This window comes from Fundulus heteroclitus, chromosome 11, assembly GCF_011125445.2.
Source record: "Fundulus heteroclitus isolate FHET01 chromosome 11, MU-UCD_Fhet_4.1, whole genome shotgun sequence".
Taxonomy (NCBI): domain Eukaryota; kingdom Metazoa; phylum Chordata; class Actinopteri; order Cyprinodontiformes; family Fundulidae; genus Fundulus; species Fundulus heteroclitus.
The window spans coordinates 15356578-15379830 of NC_046371.1; the positions used below are offsets into that span (position 1 = coordinate 15356578).

The 23253-nt window shown below is 40.4% G+C and overlaps 2 protein-coding genes across 2 annotated transcripts; one reads left to right on the forward strand and one right to left on the reverse strand.

The window, feature by feature from the left end:
- Nucleotides 1-236: 236 nt before the first annotated feature.
- On the forward strand, nt 237-3144 carry LOC118564537 (vesicle transport protein SEC20-like; the record flags this gene model as incomplete). Its single annotated transcript, XM_036142941.1, is given in 6 exon segments — nt 237-261; nt 384-475; nt 708-768; nt 770-816; nt 1561-1679; nt 1782-3144. Coding segments are annotated over 6 exon segments (541 nt in total), but the record flags the coding sequence as incomplete, so codon positions are not given.
- A 1030-nt stretch (nt 3145-4174) lies between these two features.
- LOC105939091 lies at nt 4175-23219 on the reverse strand. The gene is made up of 7 exons (XM_036143525.1): nt 22952-23219; nt 22677-22801; nt 20992-21202; nt 12445-12586; nt 9037-9179; nt 6360-6571; nt 4175-5313 (listed from the first exon to the last, which is right to left on the reverse strand). The coding sequence occupies exons 1-7, from the start codon at nt 23099-23101 to the stop codon at nt 5010-5012; spliced, it is 1287 nt and encodes a 428-aa protein (XP_035999418.1). The 5' UTR covers nt 23102-23219; the 3' UTR covers nt 4175-5009.
- Nucleotides 23220-23253: the final 34 nt, after the last annotated feature.

A 23253-nucleotide genomic window follows, 5' to 3' on the forward strand; every position in this document is an offset into this window, starting at 1 on the left:
CCTTTTTGCTTTAATAACGCAAATAGAGCTTGATGTTTTATCTAATCTTTATGAGTAAATACAATGAAACATTTAAAACATTTATCCTTTGACCTTTTCTACTCTTACCGACTTTTTTTTTTTTTTTTTTTTTTTTGCACTGTACATCATGTCTTTTTCATCTGCAGGACATCATCGTGTCCTGGACCGCTGTCCGCCTCTCACCCGAGTTCAACTCTCAGGTCAAAGAGAGAAACTAACAAGCTGAGGCTCAGGATACAGGTCTGGTCTTTGCCCACCCCCCCCCCCCCCCCCCCCCCCTCCTACCCACATACAGGCTGTGTTGAGACTTGCTGAACCCAATGGAGGTGAGTCATGTGAAGCCATGTTTTTGCTGCCGCCAGGATCTGGAGCAGATGGCCCAGGAGCAAGACACGGAGCCAAACAGACTGTCCATCCTCGCCGAGACGGAGAGCCAGCGACGCCAGATGCTGAGGTGTGCTGGACCCCAAACCATGCTATCTCTTGACTTGCATGAATTAATTTTGAGTTCCATAGTCTAAAATAACTAAGAACTCCGTAAATCCGATGCGAGAAAAGCATGAACTTCTGATGTGAAGTATTTGCAGGAACAGCGTGTGCAAATACTGCAGCTTTATGGTGAATGAAACTCAGGGTTTAGTGCAGGTTTCTAAATTTTTTTTCTGTGTTACTTTTGTGGATTCCAGCAACCAGACAGCCTGGAGGAAAGCCAACTTGGCCTGTAAACTAGCCATAGACAACACGGAGAAAGGACGAGCTTCTGCACGGAGGAGAAACTCTGGGCACCAGACAGAGGTCAGTAAAGTTCTGCTGAGGCTTCCTAAGCTCCCGGGATCTCTAAGCTCACAGCTGACGCCTTTCCTCTTTAGCGCCGCGTTAACTCGCACGCCGGTGTGGCTCAGAGCAGCAAGCTGCCAAAACTCCTGCTTTTGTGGAGGTGTGTTTGATTTGCAGCCACTGACTAATGCCTCTCTAAAATCATTTGCGAGGGTTTGGCGCAACCTTTCAATTCTATCTTTTTCTTTGTTTAAATAAACTCGGGGAGTGGGATTTGGGTTTTATTTTGCACGCGCGTTTTTGCAGCTTCTAACAGGTTTCCTTCCAGGATTTTCCTGTAATTAGCTCCTTCTATTTCCTGAGCCAATCTACATGTCTCTAGGAAATGTGCTTTAAGACTGCAAAAACAGAACTAAAAATAAGTCAAATTTTCTTGAAGTTAGTGCATTTGTCCTTGATTTGAGCGGGTAAATATGATTATCTGCCAATGGAGTGATCATTTTGACACCCGAAATAAGATAATTAGATATACTGCACCTGAAATAAGATGATAGAGATGAGTTGTTCCGATTTTAAGTGCAAAAATCTCATTCTATTGGCAAACCATCATATTTACCTGCTCAATTAAAGGACAAATACAGCCCTTTGAAGAAAATCTGACTTATTTTTAGTTTCCTTTTTGCAGTGTATACAGTGTCGTTAAAGTCATCTGGAACGCTGTTTGATCCCCCGCTCTGCCCTGTGTGTGTGTTCTGATGTCAGGAAGGTGACCAAAGAAAGTTTAGTGGAAAGCAGCAGCAGCATCACGGAGAGTCTGATGTCCATCAGCCGGATGATGTCGGAGCAGGTGAAGCAGAGCGAGGACGCCATTGGGACTCTGGGTAAAGAAACTTTTAAAGTATCCAGCAAACTTTGTTTATGCTTTTTTTTTTGTTGTCCAGTTAAAAACCCTTAATACCTTCCTTCTTTTCTCCTTACTGCAGCCACCTCCTCTAGAACGGTGCAGGAAACCAACGAGGAGTTCAAAAGCATGACGGGAACCATCCACCTGGGGAGGAAGCTGATTCTAAAGTACAACCGCAGGGAACTCACAGACAAGCTGCTCATTTTCTTGGCTTTAGCGCTTTTCTTCGCCACCGTCCTCTACATCCTCAAGAAACGCCTCCTCCCCTTCATTTAATGAGCCGGCTGGGTCTACGTCGGCCTGTTCCCAGGGAGAGTTTAAGATATGAGGAAGACATGGAGCAGAAGCAGCATTAAGACTTTGTGTTTACAGGAGGCAAAAATAAAAAAAAGCTGTTTTAATATGCATTTGGTTAGTTTACAAAAATCAGCTGTGTTTTTTCTTTTAAGTTCCCATGACAAGATTAGATGAGGACTAAAGCTGCACACTGCCTGATTTTTCTTGAAATAATGTTTGAACTAACTGGGATAAACGTTTGGACATCTAGAGATGCGCGTTTTCTGGCTGATTGGTCCAAAAAAGGCCGTTTCTCCACACGACGCGTCTTCTTTCCTGCTTTCCTTTTTTCCTCGGTTAGTGGAGAAGCCTTCTCCTCAATATGATCTCCGGATGGAGATCCACCGTTCTTTAGCTCTTTGTTCTTCTAAAAGCATCCTCAGAAACACCCATGAAGGTTTTTCATCGTGTATTGCGATTTGTTAATCTAAGCATGTTGCACAAATATTTATATTCTCTTACAGCTATAAAATGGACCTGGAGCTTCACCCCTTTTTCCAGTTTTTCACATCTATGCCAGAGGAATTAAAAAGGCACGGCGGCAAAGTGCTAAAACAAAAATGTCCTCGTGAAATATGCCAGATCAAAGTTTACACGTCCTGAAAACATCAGGATCCGCTTGATGAATGTCTGCAAAAGGGCTGAAAGTCAAGCGCTTAATGTTTGAACGAAGTTTATTTACAATGTAGTTCTCAGTGCTTTGCTCTCATTTGTCGAGCAGCGCTGTGTATTTACTTGAAAATGAAACTTAACTTAAACTTCTCTGTATTGTTGAAGTTGTTGTCGTTTAATTCGATTCATGACTTCAGTCCGACGGACACAAAGGAATCTGAATCCGTGCGAACCCGAGTTTTTGGAGAGAAGTGTAACTGTTGGTGGAGTTGCACAACTTACTGAGCGCAGTATTTCAGGTGTCTGAGGAATCTGCGATTCATTAAAAATCTTCAAAACGTTAAAAACTCAAGGTGGTGATGCATTGTGCAAATAATTCAGATAGCAGAGCAAAGTCTGAGGTAGAGCGGTTTTATTTCGCTGCAAGCGACGGACGAATGCCAACCAGTTCTGTTTAAAAATATGTTATTTTCAGTTGGATGCAGGTTTTTTTTTTTTTTTTTTTAATATATATATGCAAACCGTCTCCACCCAGTAGTTACTAGTCTGTGTCATATTTCAAAGACTTCTTGGATCAGCAAAGCAATCATTGATTTCCAGTGTAGTAACTGAGAGGGAGATCTTAGTTTAGCACCAATCAGGTGAATGTAAGGTCTGAACTTTTTAGCAGGAAGTACTGAGATACTTTTATTTGCCCTTTTCCACTGCAGTTCAGTCTGGTTTGTCTCCAAACTGGGATTGTATGATTTATAGATTATATTTGATGTTTTTTTTTTTTTTTTTTTTTTTTTTTTTTTTTTTTTTTTTAACAGCCACAGTTTATCCCATTAATTATCCAGACCCAGATTTAAAGATTTAGATTTAAAGTAATAATTTTTTTCATAAACCCGTTTTTTTTCCTCAAGGGAAGTTATATTAAGCTCAGAGAGTTGGATCTTGTTGCAAATGATCACTTGGTTAAAAATATCACCTTAAACACCAAAACCTCAGCAATTATAAGAATGGTTTAATTGCTTTAATGTCAACAAAGCCTTTTTCCCCATCATAAACTTCTTGGCTGAATGAAAGGAATCCTAAATTTAAATCTGCTGGCGGTATTAATAAATCTGAGATTAACCGCGTGCTTTTGGGAGCTACGGTATTAATACGGTGACATCAATTGCTTAAAATGTTAAAGGGATTATATTTTCTAGTTATTTCTTAATTTCCCCACCGATAAATTACAAGTGTTTAGGTGAAAGTTTGGCCATATTCTTTTAGATTTATGTAAATCACAGTCATCGGCAATACTGGCTTTCTCAAAAGTGTCAACTGTTTGCATTGCACACACACACACACACACACACACACACACTTTTGCTGAAAGCTGATGGAGAACTTTAGAGCAGTTGAAGAAAATGTTGACAGAAAAGTGACTTACTACTCTGCTGGCTTTGCCAAACACAGCCTGGAGAACGTAGATTTAATTCACTTTCAGTGAGGTCTGCCTGATATTTGTTTTTTTTTTTTTGCAAAAAAAATCTCTTTTTTATTGAAATTGTTTTTAAATCCTGTGGTTGTTTTATTAAAAATAAGGAATCCAAAGTTTGTGATTGGGGATTTATTATTTCAACAAGTGCAACATGTGGAAACACCGTTCTGACAGGATTCCTCCAGTCAGATGTTGTTTTTAAAGTTTTGAGTCCTCGGGTAGCTTAATAGAAAATAAAACATTGTTTATGGATCTCATAACACTTCTGCACCACCATGCCAGACAACTCCGACTGACGCAAAAACCGCTGCAAATTGCTCCAGACTGCTGGACCTTCTGGGCATCTTTGCATCTACGTGTATTTGGAGCCATCTGCTTTGTGAATCTATTGCAGAAATAAAGCAAATGGCCTGAGCAAAACAATTGAAAAAAAAAAAGATACGAGTGCTTGAGAAAGTTTGTAGGATTAACGTAAATGTAATGTTCATGAGAAAAAAAAAACATCTCATCACTGCTGATTGTTGAAGCTTAATAATATGACAATCCAAAAACACCAAAAACAGACTTAAAAATGTTGAATTCTTATCAGCCACACATGAGCTGAAAACAAGCTTTTCACTGTGCTAACGTGTCGTAAGAGCGCCACTCTGACGAAATGTCATCGATGTGAGGTAGATTGGTGGCTTTTCATCCTGTACGTGTCGAGACGAAAATATAAATCTACACGAAACAAAAACACCCACACGCTGAATAAATATTGCCGCATTACTTTCACTGGCAACAGTAGACAGAAAGCTCTCCTAGCACTACATCTTTTACATGTTCTACCGGTAAATATAAGTGCTTAATGTTCGTGTACCCTGTGTAACACATTCGACGCAAGAAAGTTCAGGATACCGAGAGATCAGATTTGGTGGCATTGTCCATCAGCCTGTCCCGGGTCACGTCCTCTAGTTCCACCTCTCTGGTTGGCTGCTGCAGGGGGCCTGTGGGGGTGACGGGTCCAGGGACAGAGGGCGGGGGACCGGCCGGAGGCCCCGGAACATCGGGCTGGCTGAGGGGGCAGATTTTTGTGAAGGTGCCGCAGAGCGACCCCCAGTGCTGCTCACACTGCCCCCGCAGTCGGCGTCCGACCCAGGTCCTGATGTCGTCTCCGCACTTCAACAGGAAGTTCATCAGTTCCACGTACGGCCTGTTGGGAATTCATCCACAGCGCGGTCAGTCGCAGGCAGTCGAAAGAAGGTTGCAATGCTTGTGAAGTAAAAACAGGGGCGGTTCTAGACAGGGGCCAACAGGGGCCAGGGCCCCTGTACTAAAAACATGATATTAAATTTCTTAGGATGATAAATGCTGACAGAGATACTGTGACTGGTCATTTGGATCAGTTGTATTTTTTTAATTTATGTTTTTACCCAATATTAAAATAATAAAAAAAATAAACATAAAAAAATAACAATAATTAAAAGTTAAGCTGTTTCACATTAAGCTCCCGCTGTATTCAGAAAAGATCAAGGGTCTGCAACCTGCAGTTACAGAGCCACAATTGGCTCTTTGGCTTACTTAATATATTAAATGATGAAATGTTGACCTGTTACGCCCCCCCCCCCAATCTTTTGTTTTGTGCCCCTGTGAAAAAACACTGGCCCCACCCTGGCCCCCCTGCTAAATTTGGTCTAGAACCCCAATGAGTAAAAATATCCCGTTAAGTAGCCAATCATTTTCACCAAGTAAGCATTTGGGACCGTGGCTAAAAAAGGATGGCAGGAAAGTTCTATGAATGAAAGGATAAAAGCAGCTGGTGGAAAGACTAATTAATTAAATTAATTAGTAATGGTTTACAACCAGGTCCGGGTTTAAACTTTGAAAGCAAAGTGGAGCAGGAGTTAATTATTAAAGGGCTAGTCAGGAGAGCTTTACCATGTTGTCATGTTGAAACAGGTGAAACCAGAGATTTGCATTCATTATAAAACACACACAGCTCACTGTCTGCTGCTGTATCAAGGAGCCAGGCTTTTTTTTTATGAATAAAAGAGCCATATCATATAAGATTATTATTAATATAACAAAGACAAATTAATATAAGAGCCATGATGTGCCTGCTCTTATGTTGCCACCGTGAGATAACATAAGTACTCATGGTACAATGTGCAGTCAGAATTCATTCAATTTGATGCCATTTATCATTTTAGATAACTGCCCCGCATGCTTTGACTCTTTGTACGAGCGTGCCTTCCTCACCCTGCAGGAAACATGAGCTGGAACTGGACCAGGTTCCCCATGGTGTCCAGGTGATCCTGCACGGCGAGGCAGAGGTTGTGTTTGGAGTAGCACTCTCGCTGGAGCGACAACACCATCTCTTTCACCGCAGAGCACCGCCGGCTCACGCAGCTGAAACGCTGCCGCAGTCCCAACGCCATGCAGCGGAGTGCGTCCTTCACGTAGGATTTACCCTGCCATGGGAAGGGAGATAAAAGAGGGCGACGTGTAGATAAGATACATTAAGATATACGCAAAAAGTAGGAGCAGCAGCGTGCGGTCGATTGAGTCATGGCGGCAACAATGGTTCCTGTCACTGAATGTTATACTGACTCAACGCGTGTAAATTCCACCTTAAAAGCCCTGAAATGATGCCACATCTGTAAGAAAAAAAAATGCATTTGTTGGTTAAATCTAGGGCTGGGTATCATCTAGGATTAGCCGATACAATACGATTCTCGATATAGCTCACCTTGATTTGATTTGACTCCAATATCGATATTTATTACTTTCAAATGCTCAAAGTCATTCAATCAACAAAACCAGCCAAATATTATATTTATGTTCAATTTATTGAACACTGATATATTAACAGGAAAACAAAGTGCATTTGGTTCAATGCATTTAATGTATCACAGAAACCAAAAACGTGCCCAAACGTCTGATTTTAGGGATGAAGGTTAGGCTGCAATAGCGCCCCCTAGGTGTTGGGAGGTATATCGATATTGAAAGCCAGAATATCGGTTTTAAATCATTTTTAAAAAAATCGATATTAATCTTTGTATCGATTTTTATGCACAGCTCTAGTTAAATCTATGAAAAATCTTTCCAAATCCCGCCAATGTTAAACAGCTCTTGGTGGAGGCAGTGTCGTGGTATAAAGTGCCTCTATGGAAAAGCTTCACTGGAGGCAAGCTCACTGCAGAGCGATGTCCTGTAGCCAGTGGCATCCATTATGTCCGCTCTAGGAGGCAGAGCTGTCTCCTCCTCAGAGTGAAGGAGTGGGGAGGATAGGAAGGGCGCCTGCAGTCCTGACCTCAGCCCTACTGGATGCTTGTGGGTTCTGCTTGGGAGGGCTGTTGATGCCAGAGTGACCGGCGCATCCAGATCGGCTGACAGTGGTTGAAGAATTGGATGCCATCCCACAGCAATGGAGGTCCAGCCTGGTGACCGGCATGGGAAGGAGGTACCAGGAGGTTGTGGTTGTGTATGGCATGCACAGCTGAATCCCCCATTTGATTCAATTAATAAAAGAGTAAAACTGCCGATGGGTGTTGTTTCCTCAGATGTTCCAATCCAATAAGTGACACAAAACGGGTCTATAGCATAATAACAGTCTTCATGGGTGAGACCCACATTTTTATTTTTTTATAAATAATAATACATATGATTTAGCAATGGCATCAAGGTGTTACTCAATTGTATCTGTTGCTTTATGTCTGTTGGTTGTGCTGTTCTTTTTGCATCTCTCTTTCCAGGTGATGGAGCAGACAGAGGACGTTTTATCATTCTCTCCCTTTTATCTCTTCTTTCTTTCACCTCTTCTCTTTCTTTTCTTTACTCTTCTTGTTCTTCCTTTACTCTCCTACTTCTCCCATTGTGGTGTCCATATAATTTGAAATTCTCCCTGCAGGAATCACAATAAAGCTATTTACATGCATAAATCAAGAGGAGCACTATGGCAAAAGCTGTTTGCTCCACTTGTGAAAGCAAAAATCTGTCGAGCTCTATTTGGCATTGAGATATCAATTCTTATTGCCACATTGCTAGACAGGACACTGGGGGAAAAAAAAGAATAAAATAAAAAAAAAAGAGACCCACATCTTTAAAGCTGCTGCTCCACACACCAATGCGTTATCCTGACAAACGTGGCACCATTTAACGGGACTGAACATGAAGTCGAGCTTTATAAGATTTATTACCGAACGTTATCATTTCAACAAAGAAATAAGCAACCAAAAAACAAATCTCCTTACTTCTTGTGCAACGTTTTTTTTTTTTTTTTTTTATACACATTTTCTTCTGGTTCGCGTTTCACACCTTTACTGCAGCACCTAACTCCAACTAGCTTCAGGAGAAGTCTGTATTTCTGACAAAACCCGAGTGCGTTCACGGCAGACTTCTACAAACATCTAGCTGTTTGCGCGCAACTTAATCGGATCGCAGAACTGGATGGAGTTTAAAAGAAACGCGCGGGCGATTAATGCAGAAATGCTGGTATTTACAGATCTTTCCCAGCAATCAGTTTGCACGCAGCATCTGAAGAAGAACACACGCATAAACGTCCTCTACTACTCGACGTCACCCCGAGGAGAAGAAGAACTTGCTTCACTTTCTTGTACATTTCTATTCTAGTATAGTGGACATGCTGTTCCTTCTCCCGTTTCAGATGCCCTCTCAGATTGTTCTGTAACCAATGCTACCGTCCGTAGCCATACCCTGCTCCATATACTACCAACATTCCTCTCAAACGACCTTCATGACTGATGGGATTAAATGAAATAAAAACTTGTATCCAGATCTGCTTTCTCTAAACCCCTGCCTGAAGTCCCCAGTGGACTTCGTTTTAGTCCGTCTGACTGCGGAGGGCTGGGATGGCGAGCGGATTACTTTTACTTATGTGTGTGAGAGCGGGACATGAGCTCAGTCAGATTCCCACCTGGGAGTCGTAGCGTCCCGCGTTGTGCAGCAGAGTCAGGCATATGTGGTGAAGGCCCTGGATCTCACAGGAGTTATTGGTGAAGCACTGAAACATCCCACAGCCGACGTCGCCTGAACTCACCAGGCAGCTCTGAATTTCGGCTTGGGGACACAGAAAAGACAGAGTGAGATGAGCAGCGCCAGCTTTCTGAAGCTACCGGAAAGGATGTGCGAAGGCCGTCCACAAGGCCGGTCATGGGTTCAAACATCCTCGGCAGGTTCCTGCAGAACTCTATGAGCTCCGGAGCTAATTCAGCCATTTAAATTAGCTGGTTGGAGTCAGATAAAAAGCATCTGAAACATGCAAGACACTGAAGTTGAACATCTCTGGGTTTTCATTGAAATCAGATGTTGGGAAGATAGTTGAAAAATATACGACTACAGTTGCAGAATCTATAATTATCATCGCAAAATACATGTTTGCAACGTTGCAACCGGAGGTGGGTAGTAACTAGTTACATTTGAGTAACTTTTTGAGCATGTTATGACTCAAAGTATCGCTACTTTTACTTGAGTAAAATTTCTAGCTACTCTATGTATTGCAAGTAACTTCATGAATAAAGAACATACTTGTAACCAAAAAATGCACCAGAGAGACAAAAGACTGGAGTTTATGTTAAAGCGAGACTTCTTATTTGTACACAACCTTTTGTTATTTTAATGTTATTTTCCATTTGGAGGTCAAATGAACCCACAGTAAACAGTGGATATAGATATATATATATATATATATATATATATATATATATATATATATGATAGATAGATAGATAGATAGTAAGAGAAAGAAATTACATGTTCCAAATTTAATGTTGAAAAAATGGTTTAGAAAAGTTTCTTCTGCCTGAATTGGTTATTTTACAATTATGTTATTTTATTTTTATTTTTTACTTTAAAATGCCAGAATTTGCACATAACCTTATATCTTTGCCTTCTTACTGGATACCTTTTTTACTCTTACTTGAGCAATTTCTTAGCTAACTACTTTTTACTTTTACAAGAGTAGCCACCTCTGGTAGCAGCAACACTGCACTGCTTGAATGCAATACTGGGTAGGTTAATATATTTCAAGTGTCCTGCATACTCTGCATGCTAGTAATATATTTGGCCATTGGGATGGACTTTAACTGCCTTTGATGCCCTGAACAAATATGGATTTTAGTGACGGTGATGCTAAAGTACCCAGGGATAGGTGGTGACATTAAGATAGTGTGTAAAAACAGAGGAGAGGGAAACATATGGATTATTAGCAACTGACATTGCCATCACAATGTTAGACAATCATACCACAATCACACCTTTAATCCAATTGTGTGTTCCTCCACTTATGACTGTGACACTACTTGTACAGCAGTTTTATGTCACATTGGTACCTTACCATGTTGTAGACTGGAAGATCATTATAGATCACCTAAAATGGGCAGGTACAGACAATTTTATTTCATACCATAAAAGTGAGGCGTGGAAAAAAAAAACACACACACACGCACAAAAATGCAAAATTATGAATTATTTGGGTTAATTCTGATTAAAATTAAGAGGAATTATTTCTTGACCTGCACTTAACTCTGTCTTTTTGCTTTGCAGCACAAACATTAGTTTTTCAAGCAGGTCTGTTTTACTCCATGTCGAATAATCAGTCAAATTGAAACACATAAGCTCAACAGTGGAAATTTATCCATAGGGAGTGTTCAGGTGCCTCCCACCATCAAAATTGCAAGAAAAAGGTGTAGAAACAGTGAACATAAATTAAAAATAGTATCTAAAAATCTAAAATGTGTCTGACTTGATTTTTTTCTCATTACATTATAGTTTTATTTGTGTTTTTTATTTATTTATTTAATAATTTTTTTGTGTAGGCCTTCTCATTTTAATGTTTTAATGCTGAGACAAAATGAGTGCATTTGTATGCTTGTAACCTTTTGGCTTCCATGTGAGTTCATGCCACTCTCTAATTGGTTACTTAAAGGAGTGATAAGTGAGATAATTTTACTGTAAAATCAACCGAAATACTTCTCAATTGTCACCCGGGATGGAAGTAACATTCCCTATAAAACATTAGTCCTCTCCATAAACAATGTTTTCGTCAAGTTTTTCTCCTTTCAAACCTAGAGTACGGTGCGGAACAACTTTGATTCAGAGTGTAGGCCGTATTTACTTCCTGGTACCTGAGCCAATCACATGAAATTTCCTAGGGCTCCCAAATCAGAGCCCAGCATTTGGTATTTTATCTTGGCAAAAGAGCAACACCCTGCTAACATGGACTCCAGAAAGAGAAGTGGACCAGAAATAGAGCAGAATACAACATCATATACCTGTCCCGTGTAAGTAAAAATTCACAACACCAACACACCGTTTAAACACGGATTGTAGTGATTGGCAAGCTGTTGTACTGATTTGAGCCGCAAGGTGTCAGTGTTACTTATAGCTCCTTTAAAGGAACAATAAGTAATATTGACACCTAGTGGTTAAAATTGGAACAACACATAAACAGTGCCTTTCACTGAGATTGGCCATTTACTAAACGGTCCAAAGTTGGTTTGAGGCGCCATTGAATTTTTACTCACACAGGACAGGTATATGGTGTTGTATTTTTTTCTATTTCTGGTCCGCTTCTCTTACGAAGACCAATTGTTTATTGAGAATGTTACTTCCATCCCAGGTTGTCACCTGGGATGAGAATGATTTGGGTTGATTCTACAGTAAATATCTCACTTATAGCTCCTTTAAAGAGTCTCCTGGGAGCGCAACTTTCGGTACCTGTGGCCAAACAACACTTTATGTGTGATTCAAAATCCAGTGGCCACGGATGGATTTAAGTTCACCCCCAAATGTTCTATCACTAGCCACCACTAGAGCTCAGAAATCAGCATTTGGAGGGTCAAAGATTATTATTTTTTTTTTTATAAACGATTCTTGGCACTCTGTAGAAACTCTGACTAGTTTTCTGTCAGACGTGATAAACAGCAAAATGTACCGATAGCAGCTAATTTCACTTTCAGCACCACAGACAAGAGGTGGATAAACAGCTTCCACCTTTTCAGTTTCTTGTTTTAAAGGTGCAATCTTTAAAGAAAAATACTTTCTTAAAATGCTTTTTCCTTTTCTTTCTGCTGTGTCCATCTGTTGTTGGGGTCTTAGTTAAAATGTAACCAGTTTGGGGGTTAAGGAGACATGAGCTTGGATGGAGTAATTGAAAGCTCAGCAAGTCTATGCTTTCATATCCCTGGCTGCTGAGCATTAACACTCAGCAGGCTATAACAAGCTATAACAATGAGTATACTGCACTCATGAGGAAGCACCTTCCTAATGTCAGACGCAAGTGTGAAAATTTTCCCTAAAATATAACTTTGCGGGTTGAACTCACCTGTGCTCTGCAGGGAGAGGCGCTTTTTGACTTGGCTCCCTTGTTTCTCCAGGGTATGATCATGCAGCTCCATGGCCAGCAGCTGATTGCAGCCCAGCAGTAGGAACATCACAGCGAACACGTTTACCATCATCTTTTTTTTTTATCGGGTTATTCCCCCTGAAGGCTTTGTGAGATTCTGTTTTATTGTCCAGCTAGTTTTGCTTGTAGGAGTGTGGTCAGTTTGGTGCGACAGAAAGCGGAAAAGCTGGTATATAAACCCCGCAGGAGCGCCGCGCGTTCACCGGACTGAACGGAGCATGCGTCTCGACCAATCACAGCGCAGCTCTGTGAACGCGCAGCCGCACACGTGGAGCCGAGAGTTTATTGTCTTATCAGACAGTGAGGGAACGGCAGTGGGCAAAATGTATCCAATTAATTTGCTTATCAGCCCTTTGATGCACCACATGGATGATGATGATGACGACGGAGAGGCAGAATAGAAAATGTATCACAAACTCTCCAAAAGTAGCATTCTTCCAGTGAGATCACGCACTGTGGGGGTGCGTGAAGGTCAAACACTCAAAACCACTTTCAGTGAAGGTTTACAGCTGCTCTCCGAGCAGGAAGGATACGTGCAACAAGAAACGTAGGACCAGCAGAGAGGTAAATGCGTTATATGGCAAGCCACAGCTATGGCAGGACGATGTTATATATAATTGAGTTACACTGCAGTCAGTCACTTTTCTGTTTGTCAATATTGTATTTTTACCATTACTGAAATATATCTAAAATGTAATTATTAGAGTACAATGTCAAAATCTTTAGGATTAAGTTTATATCTAAAAATTCGTAACTTTTGTTTAGTGACCTTTTACAACACTTAATGGATAGAAGATATGTATTGCAGACATCAAAAATGTATTTCTTCGTCAAAATAATTACTCCAGACATCGCAAGAAGTTTTCCTCAGATCCCTAAAAATGTTTTGTATGTCAAACACATAAAAATCATTGAAGCCTCTTAACCCATTCATGTATAATAGGCTTCAGTTCTGGATCTCAATAGATTAAATCAATACATTGATTTTGCCCAAGACTAAACTTTGTGGACATTTAAAACAGGAGATATCGAAGATAAATGTTAATTTATTATTTATTTATTATTTTTATTTGTTTTTATGCAGCACAAGCCATGCCATTTTGATATATAGGTGTATTCACTGAGCATTAATCAAATTATCTCAGTCATGATGAACAGGTCTGATGCAAGCACACCAAACCATCTACAGCCCCCAACCAAATCAGCAGCCTGACACTGTTTGAAGAGAATCAAAAGTAGTGTTAAAAGTACGATCTATCAACTCCAGAACCACAGTTTGATAGTGAAACAGATTGATTTGGGCTATTTTAGTACAAATGCCACATTGTGCAAGAGACCCGGCAAGTTGTGAAAGGAAATAAGCATTGCAAAAAGCTCCAGTATGCTGCAGCAGTATCCAAGTAACATGGTGACCACATTGCTCACTGTTTGACAGATAAAACTGATAATCAACGCATAAAGCAACAGGTGTTGTGACTTTGTGTTCGCTGGAAAAAATCCTGTCCCATAATTTTATCCCTGTACAGATAAACGTCTCCGCGATTGTCTACCAGTCGTCGAGACATTTCACAGCTGTTTACTCGAAGATCCTTTCACCAAACAACCTTAAGGCTTTTTCTGCCATCTCCATGTGTTTGCGTTAAAGGAGGGTGAAAGTCAGCCCGCCCCTGTTCCACCCCTGACTCACCAAGCGAGGTATTCCCCAGGCCCGCATCGGCTGGCTCCGCGGGTCAGGTAAAGTGATGAATAGTGACCAGTCAGGTGGAAGAACCGCTGACACCAAGATCAGTCAAAAAATCATCTCAGATAAGCAGAGTAAAGTGAGATTTATGACTGAAGTCTGAAAGCATTTACTCATCCAAAACCGCGATCACTTCACTGATCAACGCTAATTTTGATAAGAACCACAAGTGAAGACTCTTAAAGCAGATTTTATCCTTAGTTCTGACGCTGATGCTCCGGTGGTCCTGCGCTGCCCGCTATATTTTTCTTCACTAAACTCACAGCTGCGCGGGATGATGTTGTCTAAACTTATTATTTATGAAGGATCGGCGGGAGCTCAGCGGTGGCTCGTTTTTGCAGATTTATGACAGGAATGTTTTGCGAAAGAGGCTTGAGTGACGAAGGCTGCTGTTTTAAACTACCAGTCTGAAGCATGAACCTATTGATTTCGATTGGCTGTGAGGAGCAGACTTAGGTAAACGTTTTAAATAGAGAAATGTAAATTACACCCTTGAAATTAGGGTTAGGGTTGTCAATCTGCTCCAACGTCCTCCTCGGTGAAGGCAGCTAGCAGCATCTGGGGCTCCCAACGGGAATCCTGCTAACTTTAACTACGCTGAGTTTTGATTGGTGGTCCCTGCAGGGAGCAAAACATAAACAGACACTATTTTGATATCCTTTCACAGCTTTGGTCATGAACCTTTAAAAAACACTAATAGCTAATAAATAGAGTTAATAGTGCAAATGACATAGCTATTTGTTGAGCGCTAATGGAGTCCCACATGTCATGCTACCCTGGGCAGAGAGCCATGTCTCCCATTCCAAAAGAGTAAGCTCACGGTCACTATATAATTTGGCTTTGGTTTTAAAATTCAAGCACTCTTATTAAGGTAACACTCTTTTGTGAAGCAGGCTATAACAGAGCTGAGCAGATAGTCTGATTAAACTAGCCAAGACCAGCTTGTTAACTCCTGCTATAACTCCATTAATAGCAGGAGTTTCAGCAGAAGTAGGAATCGTTTTTGCTTTCCTGCTTTAATTAGACAAATATATGCCATGTTATGCAATTTTTTTTTTTTATTCTGGAGTTCAGACAACTTTTATTTTGAGTACTGACATACCTGTTTTTTGAGAGCTAATGGAGCTCCCCACAGGTTATGCCACCCTGGGCAGAGAGGAATATGGTCTATAATAAACACAGCGCCTCACATTTTAATAACACTGTTTTATGCAGAAGATCTAGGTTATGTTAGCAGAACATTCATATTGAACATTTCTGTTACCTTATAGCAACCGTTATTGTGGAAATCTGCATTCTCTTCAACGAATACAGGAGAACAGTCCCAACTTAAAAATGATCAACAAATTATGACTGCGAATTTGTTATTTTTGACATTGGATTGATAGTCTTGCTTTGTCTCTTTTGGGCCTTATGTAAATATATATATATTTTGAAATGTGATGTTTTCTGTTTTTCCTTTTTCCAGCCCTGACCTCTGGCTTTCAGAGAAGTGACTTATCACCAACCCATGTCAGCTATGAAAGCCAAACAAATACCTCATCTTACTCTTCTGCTACACCATCTTCAGTAAATGTGGTCCAAGGACAAACATATGTGTGCATGTTTGTATCTGTCTGTTGCAGTGAGAGGTCAAGGTTGGGGGACAGGCAATGTTTATGTCTGTGTTCATTCAGGGGCCCGGGGAAAAACAATTTTTTTTTGCAATCATCTTGCTTGTTCCATCTCTTCCTTCTTCAAAACAACACTCCGCAGCTTCAATCAAACAACCTTTCAACGACCTTTCACTGAACACACACCGTGAAGTAGTGTACTAATGCAGGGAGACACTGCAAACAGTGGACATGTGTGGCCTTCCTGTCATCTCACATGCTCACAATAATAATGAGCACCATTCAACCCCAATCCTCTGTATAGTTGTGCAGACGCTCGACCAGCACAAGTAACACAAGCGTCTGCTTTGTGGTGATTAATCTAAAGAGGGAGATTTGCATATTGCTTTATGATCGTATATATATATATATATATATATATATATATATATATATATATATATATATATATATATATATATATATATATATATATATATATATATATATATATATATATATATATATATATATATATATCTGTTTGGAATATCATTAGCATATTGCAAAACAGATATTGCAAATAAATGTTTCCATAAATATGACTCTCACTAAGTTAGAATTATATCACTCATTTGTTCTTTTAGAGGATAAAGCTTCAACACATTTTGTTTAAATCCATTAGAATGTCAGAGTGGATGTCACAGTTTTCATATTTCACAGTCGTAACATGTAAAATGAGCAATATCATTGTATATCATATGTATATGCATATACATATATAAATGTGTATATATTTACGTCGCCTTACAAATGTGTTTATGGCCTTTGGAAGTTTCATGTGGTCACGGCAACACACTTCAATGTATTTTATAGCAATTTCATCACATAAACCAACATAAAGCAGCACATAATTGGCAAGTGGAGAAGAAAGAGGTTTACAAAAGGATTTACAAATTAAGATCTAAAATAGTTGCTGTGTGTTTTTATTCTGTCCCCCTTTACTCAGATGCTATTGAGTGAAATTAGGTGTAGCCAATTGTCTTCTGAAGTTAGCTAACTGGCACATATAGTCCACCTGTGTGTAATTTAATCTTAGTATAAATACCAAGCCCTAAACATCTAATGGAGCATTTTTCATAATAATAAAAAATTGGAAAAATATACCACAGCTGTAAACCTACCAAGACATGCCAGTCCACTAAACTGACCCAACAGGAATGGAAAGTATTGATCACAGAAGCAGCTAAGAGGCCCAGGGTATCTGTGGAGGAGCTGCAGAGTTCCACAGCTCATTTGAGAGAACCTGTTGACATGAAAACTATTCATTTTGGACCCAACAAATGTGGTGTTTACTGAAGAGTAGCAAGAAAAAAGCCATTGTTGAAAGAAAGCAATAAGAAGTGATTTTGGCAGTTCGTACCAAACCGTGACGGGGACACTGAAAACATGTTGAAGGAGGAGGATTGCCGTTGAGATGAGAACAATATTGGTAATTTTGGCCAACATAAAAAAAATACTCAGAATATGGAAGAAAACTAAAACTTAACCATGATGCACTCAATAAAACATAGGGGTGGCAGAAAAACTGGTCAGAGTTGGTGGATAGATGGGTGAAATAAAATATAAGGCAATATACAAAGTAAAATAAATGAAGATACTCTGTTAACGGCTGGAAAAGACCTTAGACTGGGGTGGAGGAGAATGACCCTGAACCAGAGCTACACTGGAACGGTTAAGATCAAAGCAGTTATTTGTTGGCCCAGGCAAAGTCCAGATCTAAATCGAATAGAAAAAAAAAAATGATGTTCACAGTTACTCTCCCTTCAATTGGACTGAGTAATTTTGCATAGCATGATCAATAAACGTGTCTCTAGATTTGCAAGACTGGTAGAGATTCACTCCGTGTGACTTCAGGGAAACAAATGGCTTATTTTTGGGATATCATTTTTTTTTTAATGTGTCCTGTCTGGCAGTGTAGCACTAAAAATTGCTGTCTTAATGCCAAAAAGAGCCCAACAGATTTACTTTCACAAGTGGGGCATTACTGCTTTCACTATAATTCAATTAAATTTTACTTGTATAGCGGCAATTCACAACACGTCATCTCAAGGCACTTTACAAAGTAAATTTCAATCAGATCATCCAGACAGATTGTGCTCCGCTTGATATTATGTAAAAAAAAAAAATATATATATATATATATATATATATATAATTTGTGTTTATTTCAAGTTCAATGTACACAGAAACAGAAAGGTAAAAGAGAAAGAAAGCAATAGAAAAGATGAGGCAAAACGATAAAAGGGAGAAAATGTGACAGAAATAGAGCAGAGGAAAAAGAGAGTAGAAGGTAACATTCTTGGAGTCTGCTTCTACACCTGCAGAAAGAGATATAAAAACAACAGCAAAATCAACCAAAAACATATTACAGCTACAAACAACCAAAGTCTTGATAACGTCACTGAACAATATGCAGCATTATTTAATACAAGATATATTTAGTGGCAGCCAAAGCTAATTATAGGGTTTATCTGTTTAGACGTGTATCTGTAAGCACCTGGATCCAAGCACCTTTCAGTGTTTGTGAGCCTATGGTTTATTAAATAAAGTTTATCCACAAGAAATATGCTCAATTGTGGATGTGAGGAGCCAAAGACTCGACCCCAGAGTGTTGAGGCAGACACCAGGGAAACCAGAATCCCAGAGTTCTGTTGGCTTGTCACACAACATATACTGAAGTGTTTGGCTGTAAAGTGAAAGAAATCTGGAAAAGGATAAGATGTAAGATTATTTTTCAAAGGGACCGCCAGAAAAGAAACCAATAGTCAGTTTTGGGCCAAACATGATGTAATAGGACAGCTAAATGCAAAACGTGAGGCTTAGAAACATTGCTTCTCAAATGATTCTCAAGTTCTTGGAAATTTTGGCAGCTGGTGTAAACATGGACAACGGTTCTTTATCTTTGGCTGTTTTGGATCTTGTTTAAATGATGTTACTTTGTATTTCTATAGTACTATACCATGTACAACCTTTTATGTAATACTTAGCTGGAAATCTGCACGGTTAAAAAAAAAAAGATTGAATAAAAATGTATGTCACACCCCCCCCTTGGTATCTTTTGTGTTTTGCTGCCTCACAACCAGGAGTCAAAATGGCTTGCCTCTTTGAGCCTGCCACTGGGATTTTTTGTCCTTTCCTCAAGGCTAAACTACTCCAGCTCCTTCATGTTGGATGGAACAGCGATATCCAAGCTGGATGGGTGAACCTCTGTCTCAAATCACAGGCTGAGAAGTTTTGCTAAAGAATATCCCTGTATTTAGCCTCATCCATATGTCCCTCCACTTGGACAAGTTGTCCAGTCCCTGCTGCTGAAAAAAAAAATCACCCCCTCAGCATGATGCTGCCACCGCCATGTTTCACTGTGGGGATGGTGTTCTCGGGCTGATCGGATGTGTCGGGTTTGCGCCAGATGTAGTGCTGTGGCCAAAAAAAATTCAATTGCAGTCTCATCTTATCGGAGGAGCTTCCTCCATAGATTTGTGGAGTCGTCCACAAGCATTTTGTCAAACTCAAAACATGTCTTTCTACTTTTAACACTAAAGGTGTTTATTCAGCCACTCTCTATGACATATACAGCTTATTGCAGCCCTATGGACACTTCAGTCTCTGCAACTCCTTCAGGGTTACCTTTGGTCTCTGTGCTGCCTCTCTGAATGAGTCTCTCCTGTGAGTTCTGGCGGGCGGACCTCACCTTGCAGTTTGTTGCGGTACCGCGTACTTTCCATTTGAAGATGGTGGATTTGATGGTGCTCCGAGCCAGGAACGTCAACATTTTGGATTTCTTTTATATCCCCAACCTAACTTGTACTTCTCAACTTAGTCCCTGGCTTGTTTAGAGAGCTTCTAGGTCTCCATGGTGTGATGTCTCTTTCTTTGTGACGCTGCCGCCTCTGGGGAACAGGTGTTTATACTGACAGATCATGTGACACTTAGACCGCACACAGGTGGACTTCATTTCATTAAAAACCTGACTTTTGAAGGCAATTGGTTCCGCCAGAACTTTTTAGGAGCTTTATAGCATAGCGGGTGGATACATTTGCACATGCCAAGTTTCAGGTTATCATTATTCCTTTTATATCTATCTATCTATCTAGTTCTTATTTCACTTCACTAAGTTTGACTCTCATTGGTGAAATTTGGGGGATTTGTTTAGCATCTTTGAGGCTCACTATGTTTTACACCAAGTGCAAAAAATAGTTACGTTCTCTGGTTACGGCTAAGCCCGAGCGGTAGATATTCAGACAAATGAACTGAGTGTATTTTTAATTAAGTGTTTCCTACTCATAGACTATAAAATACCAGCAGCTGCACAAGTATAAAAGGAGGTGCAGGGTGTAGCCGGTGAGAGGGAGGTCTGGTGTCGAATCTTGGACCTGTGACTCCAACGACGCCTCCTCACATGGTGGACCAACATGGATGTAGGTGGAACAACAAAAGGCAAATCCATTGGGACATAATCTCAGTACATTTATCGACTCTACAAACTAAATACATGCAGCAAAAGGCAACAAGGCACCGTGATGTAAAAACGGCCAACTTGGATTCAGACGTCCACTTCTGTAGAACCTCGAAACGGTTCAGTTTATTCTTAATGTCCAAAAAAGCAAAAGCAATCACACGTTTCGTCTGCATCAACGCTCCCGCACAGCTAGAAAATGCCTTAATGCACAAACAGCCTGAGTTGCTCAGATCTGTAATAGAAAATATTTACAACAGTCAAACATTTGTGCAATCACACAGAAACAAAGCTCGTACTAGAAAAAAAAAAAAAAAAAAAAAAAAAAAAGAAATCAGAAAATCCAAAAAGGCAGCGCTGAAGCACTTGAATCCTGCAGCTTTTTAAGCTGTAGCTGCGTGCGGCTATGAAACCATTTTTATTCAAGAAAAGCTCAAGGACCTAGTCTCTGAATTCTCCCATGGTTCCATGCTGCACCTTTCAGTGGAGTTTTAAAGTCAAAAACCAGCAACATCCACTATGTGCATCTTCAGCCAGAGAGGCAGATTTCTTAACCCCATTTCTAAACTGATGCTGTCCTTCTATATTGAAGCAGCTTTTAGGGCCCCGCTTCAGGGGGTTTTGGGGCCAGAGACACTAGGAGGCTCCTGTGTTTCTGTCGGCTCAGACGGCGCAGGATTCAGACTTGAGGTGCTCTCCTCCTTCCTGTCCAAGGAGAGGAATTCATGAATGGCGGTCTCTATTTGAGGCCTAAAAGTGTGGTTCATCTTGGGGTCCACGACCTGAGTTATAATTCTGTCCACACCAGACTCCAGCATACCTGATCTAAAAGAAAAAAGAATGAAGAAGAAGAGAGAAATGGGTCTGATTATAGTCAAACATGTTCTGACACCTTGCTGCAATTACATTGAGCAGAGATTTCATGGTAGCATGTTCTAATGTGGAAAATAACCAAATAACCACAGACACATAGTGATGCATGAGAATATAGAGAGGCGGTAGCGACAGAGTGAGGTGATCGATAAAAGGAGCAGGAAAAGAGCTATATGCAATAATTAGTTTCAAGTTCTCATCAAGGCGAGCATTGCTTAAGTTTATGCAGCCTTATTGACTGAGCAAAGCTACTGCGTTACGTTCTAATTTTGAAATTTATGATTCAATAGATCAGTTGATCTGAATCAGCAATTTTTTTTAAACTTGATCATCCCTGATTGATAATATGTATATCTATTTCCTTTCAACTGCTAAACCCATACCTATACCCCAACCCATACCCAGCACTCTGCAGTGTTGTGGTCATTTAACTGTTTTCGTTTAAAAAAGGCCAAATATCATAATTCAGAGCCAGAAAACTTAAAAACCTTGAAAGTATGAACCAATTAATAAATAAAAAATACGCTCTTACCTCATTTTTTTTAACGCAATTACTTTCAAAATACACTTTCCTGGCACAAATAAACCCTTTTAAGTTAGTCCCTCAAAACCAGAGATGTACTTTTATTTAAAGATGGCATAGCATCTGTAACTACGCCATCCTGAAGCCTGTCACCGTTTATAGCCGCAAACAAAGCATGTACTGTTTACAATTCTTTCCTGACCTCCTCCTAACTACATAACTCTACATTTAAGGTCTAAGATCACTATCAATGCTTACATATTTAATTTGTTTTATTTAACCAGGTGAGCAGATTGAGAACTAATTCTCATTCGCATCAATCTGATCAAGAGGTAAAGTAAACAGAAAAAAAGGCAAAAATAATACATTACAAAGACACCCAAGCGTTTTTGTGAGACAGTTCAACTTTCCCATAAAGCAAAAAAAAAAAAAACAATATCAAAACTTTGTGTGTGTAATATATATATATATATATATATATATATATATATGATGTCGATGTGCTTCCCCTTGCACATCGACATGTGGCAAGGTGGAATCGAACCCACAACCTTCTGATTGCCAGAGGACTACTCAACCCATCAAGCCACAGTGTGTATATATATTATATATATAATAATCTGTACCTGGAAGAGGTAAGTTTATGGAAAAAAAATGGTTGAAATTGGCCATAAATAAATAAATAAAAGCTTTAAATATTGCATTATTATAAAGAACATACGTTGTAACTAAACTTAATTAGCAGATGTTAGAGTCTTGGACGACACCACATGACCCAGCGTTGTGCACCAGGTTTGTGCACAACGCCCCCCCCCCCCCCCCCCCCCCCCCCCCCCCCCAGAGACAGTGAGTGTTTGTTTCTGCAGATGGCTGATAATATCATGCACGGGGAGCAAAACTCACTGAACGACACTTTGTCTGAGTCCGTTCCTCATCTGGTTCTTGTTGATGGACGGCTTCCAGTCCTGCGAGCTCAGGTGCGAAGACACAAAGTTGTCAACTTTCTGCCGCAGGTTCTGGTAGGCGGGCTGGGTCGGATCAGTCAGAACACGGAGAGAATGAGCAAACAAGGCTATATTTTCACATGCTGTTCCATGTCTTGTCTTGTTTTTGGGTTTTTTTCCCCCCCAGACTCACTAAAGTTATAACAAAGCAACCGCTTGAGCACAACTGGATACCTTCGTGTCGACGTCGGCTAAACAGTCCCGACGGAATTCATCAAACAGCCCCCGGTTCTTCAGGTGCTCCACGATCATAGCGATGAGCTGCGGATCTCCCGGAGGCAGGTTGCCCGGATTGACGTTGATGCTGCCGCTGTTCTCCGCCATCACCCAACTAGACGTGTGCCTTTACCTGTTAGCAGGCTAGCTGGGCTGCCTGTCACCGCTCCGGGGTTGTTCGGACAAGTGTGCGCTCGATTAACTCCCCTCGACGAAACGCGGGCGGAGTCGCTGCACGTTTCGGAGCCAGCGTGGGAACT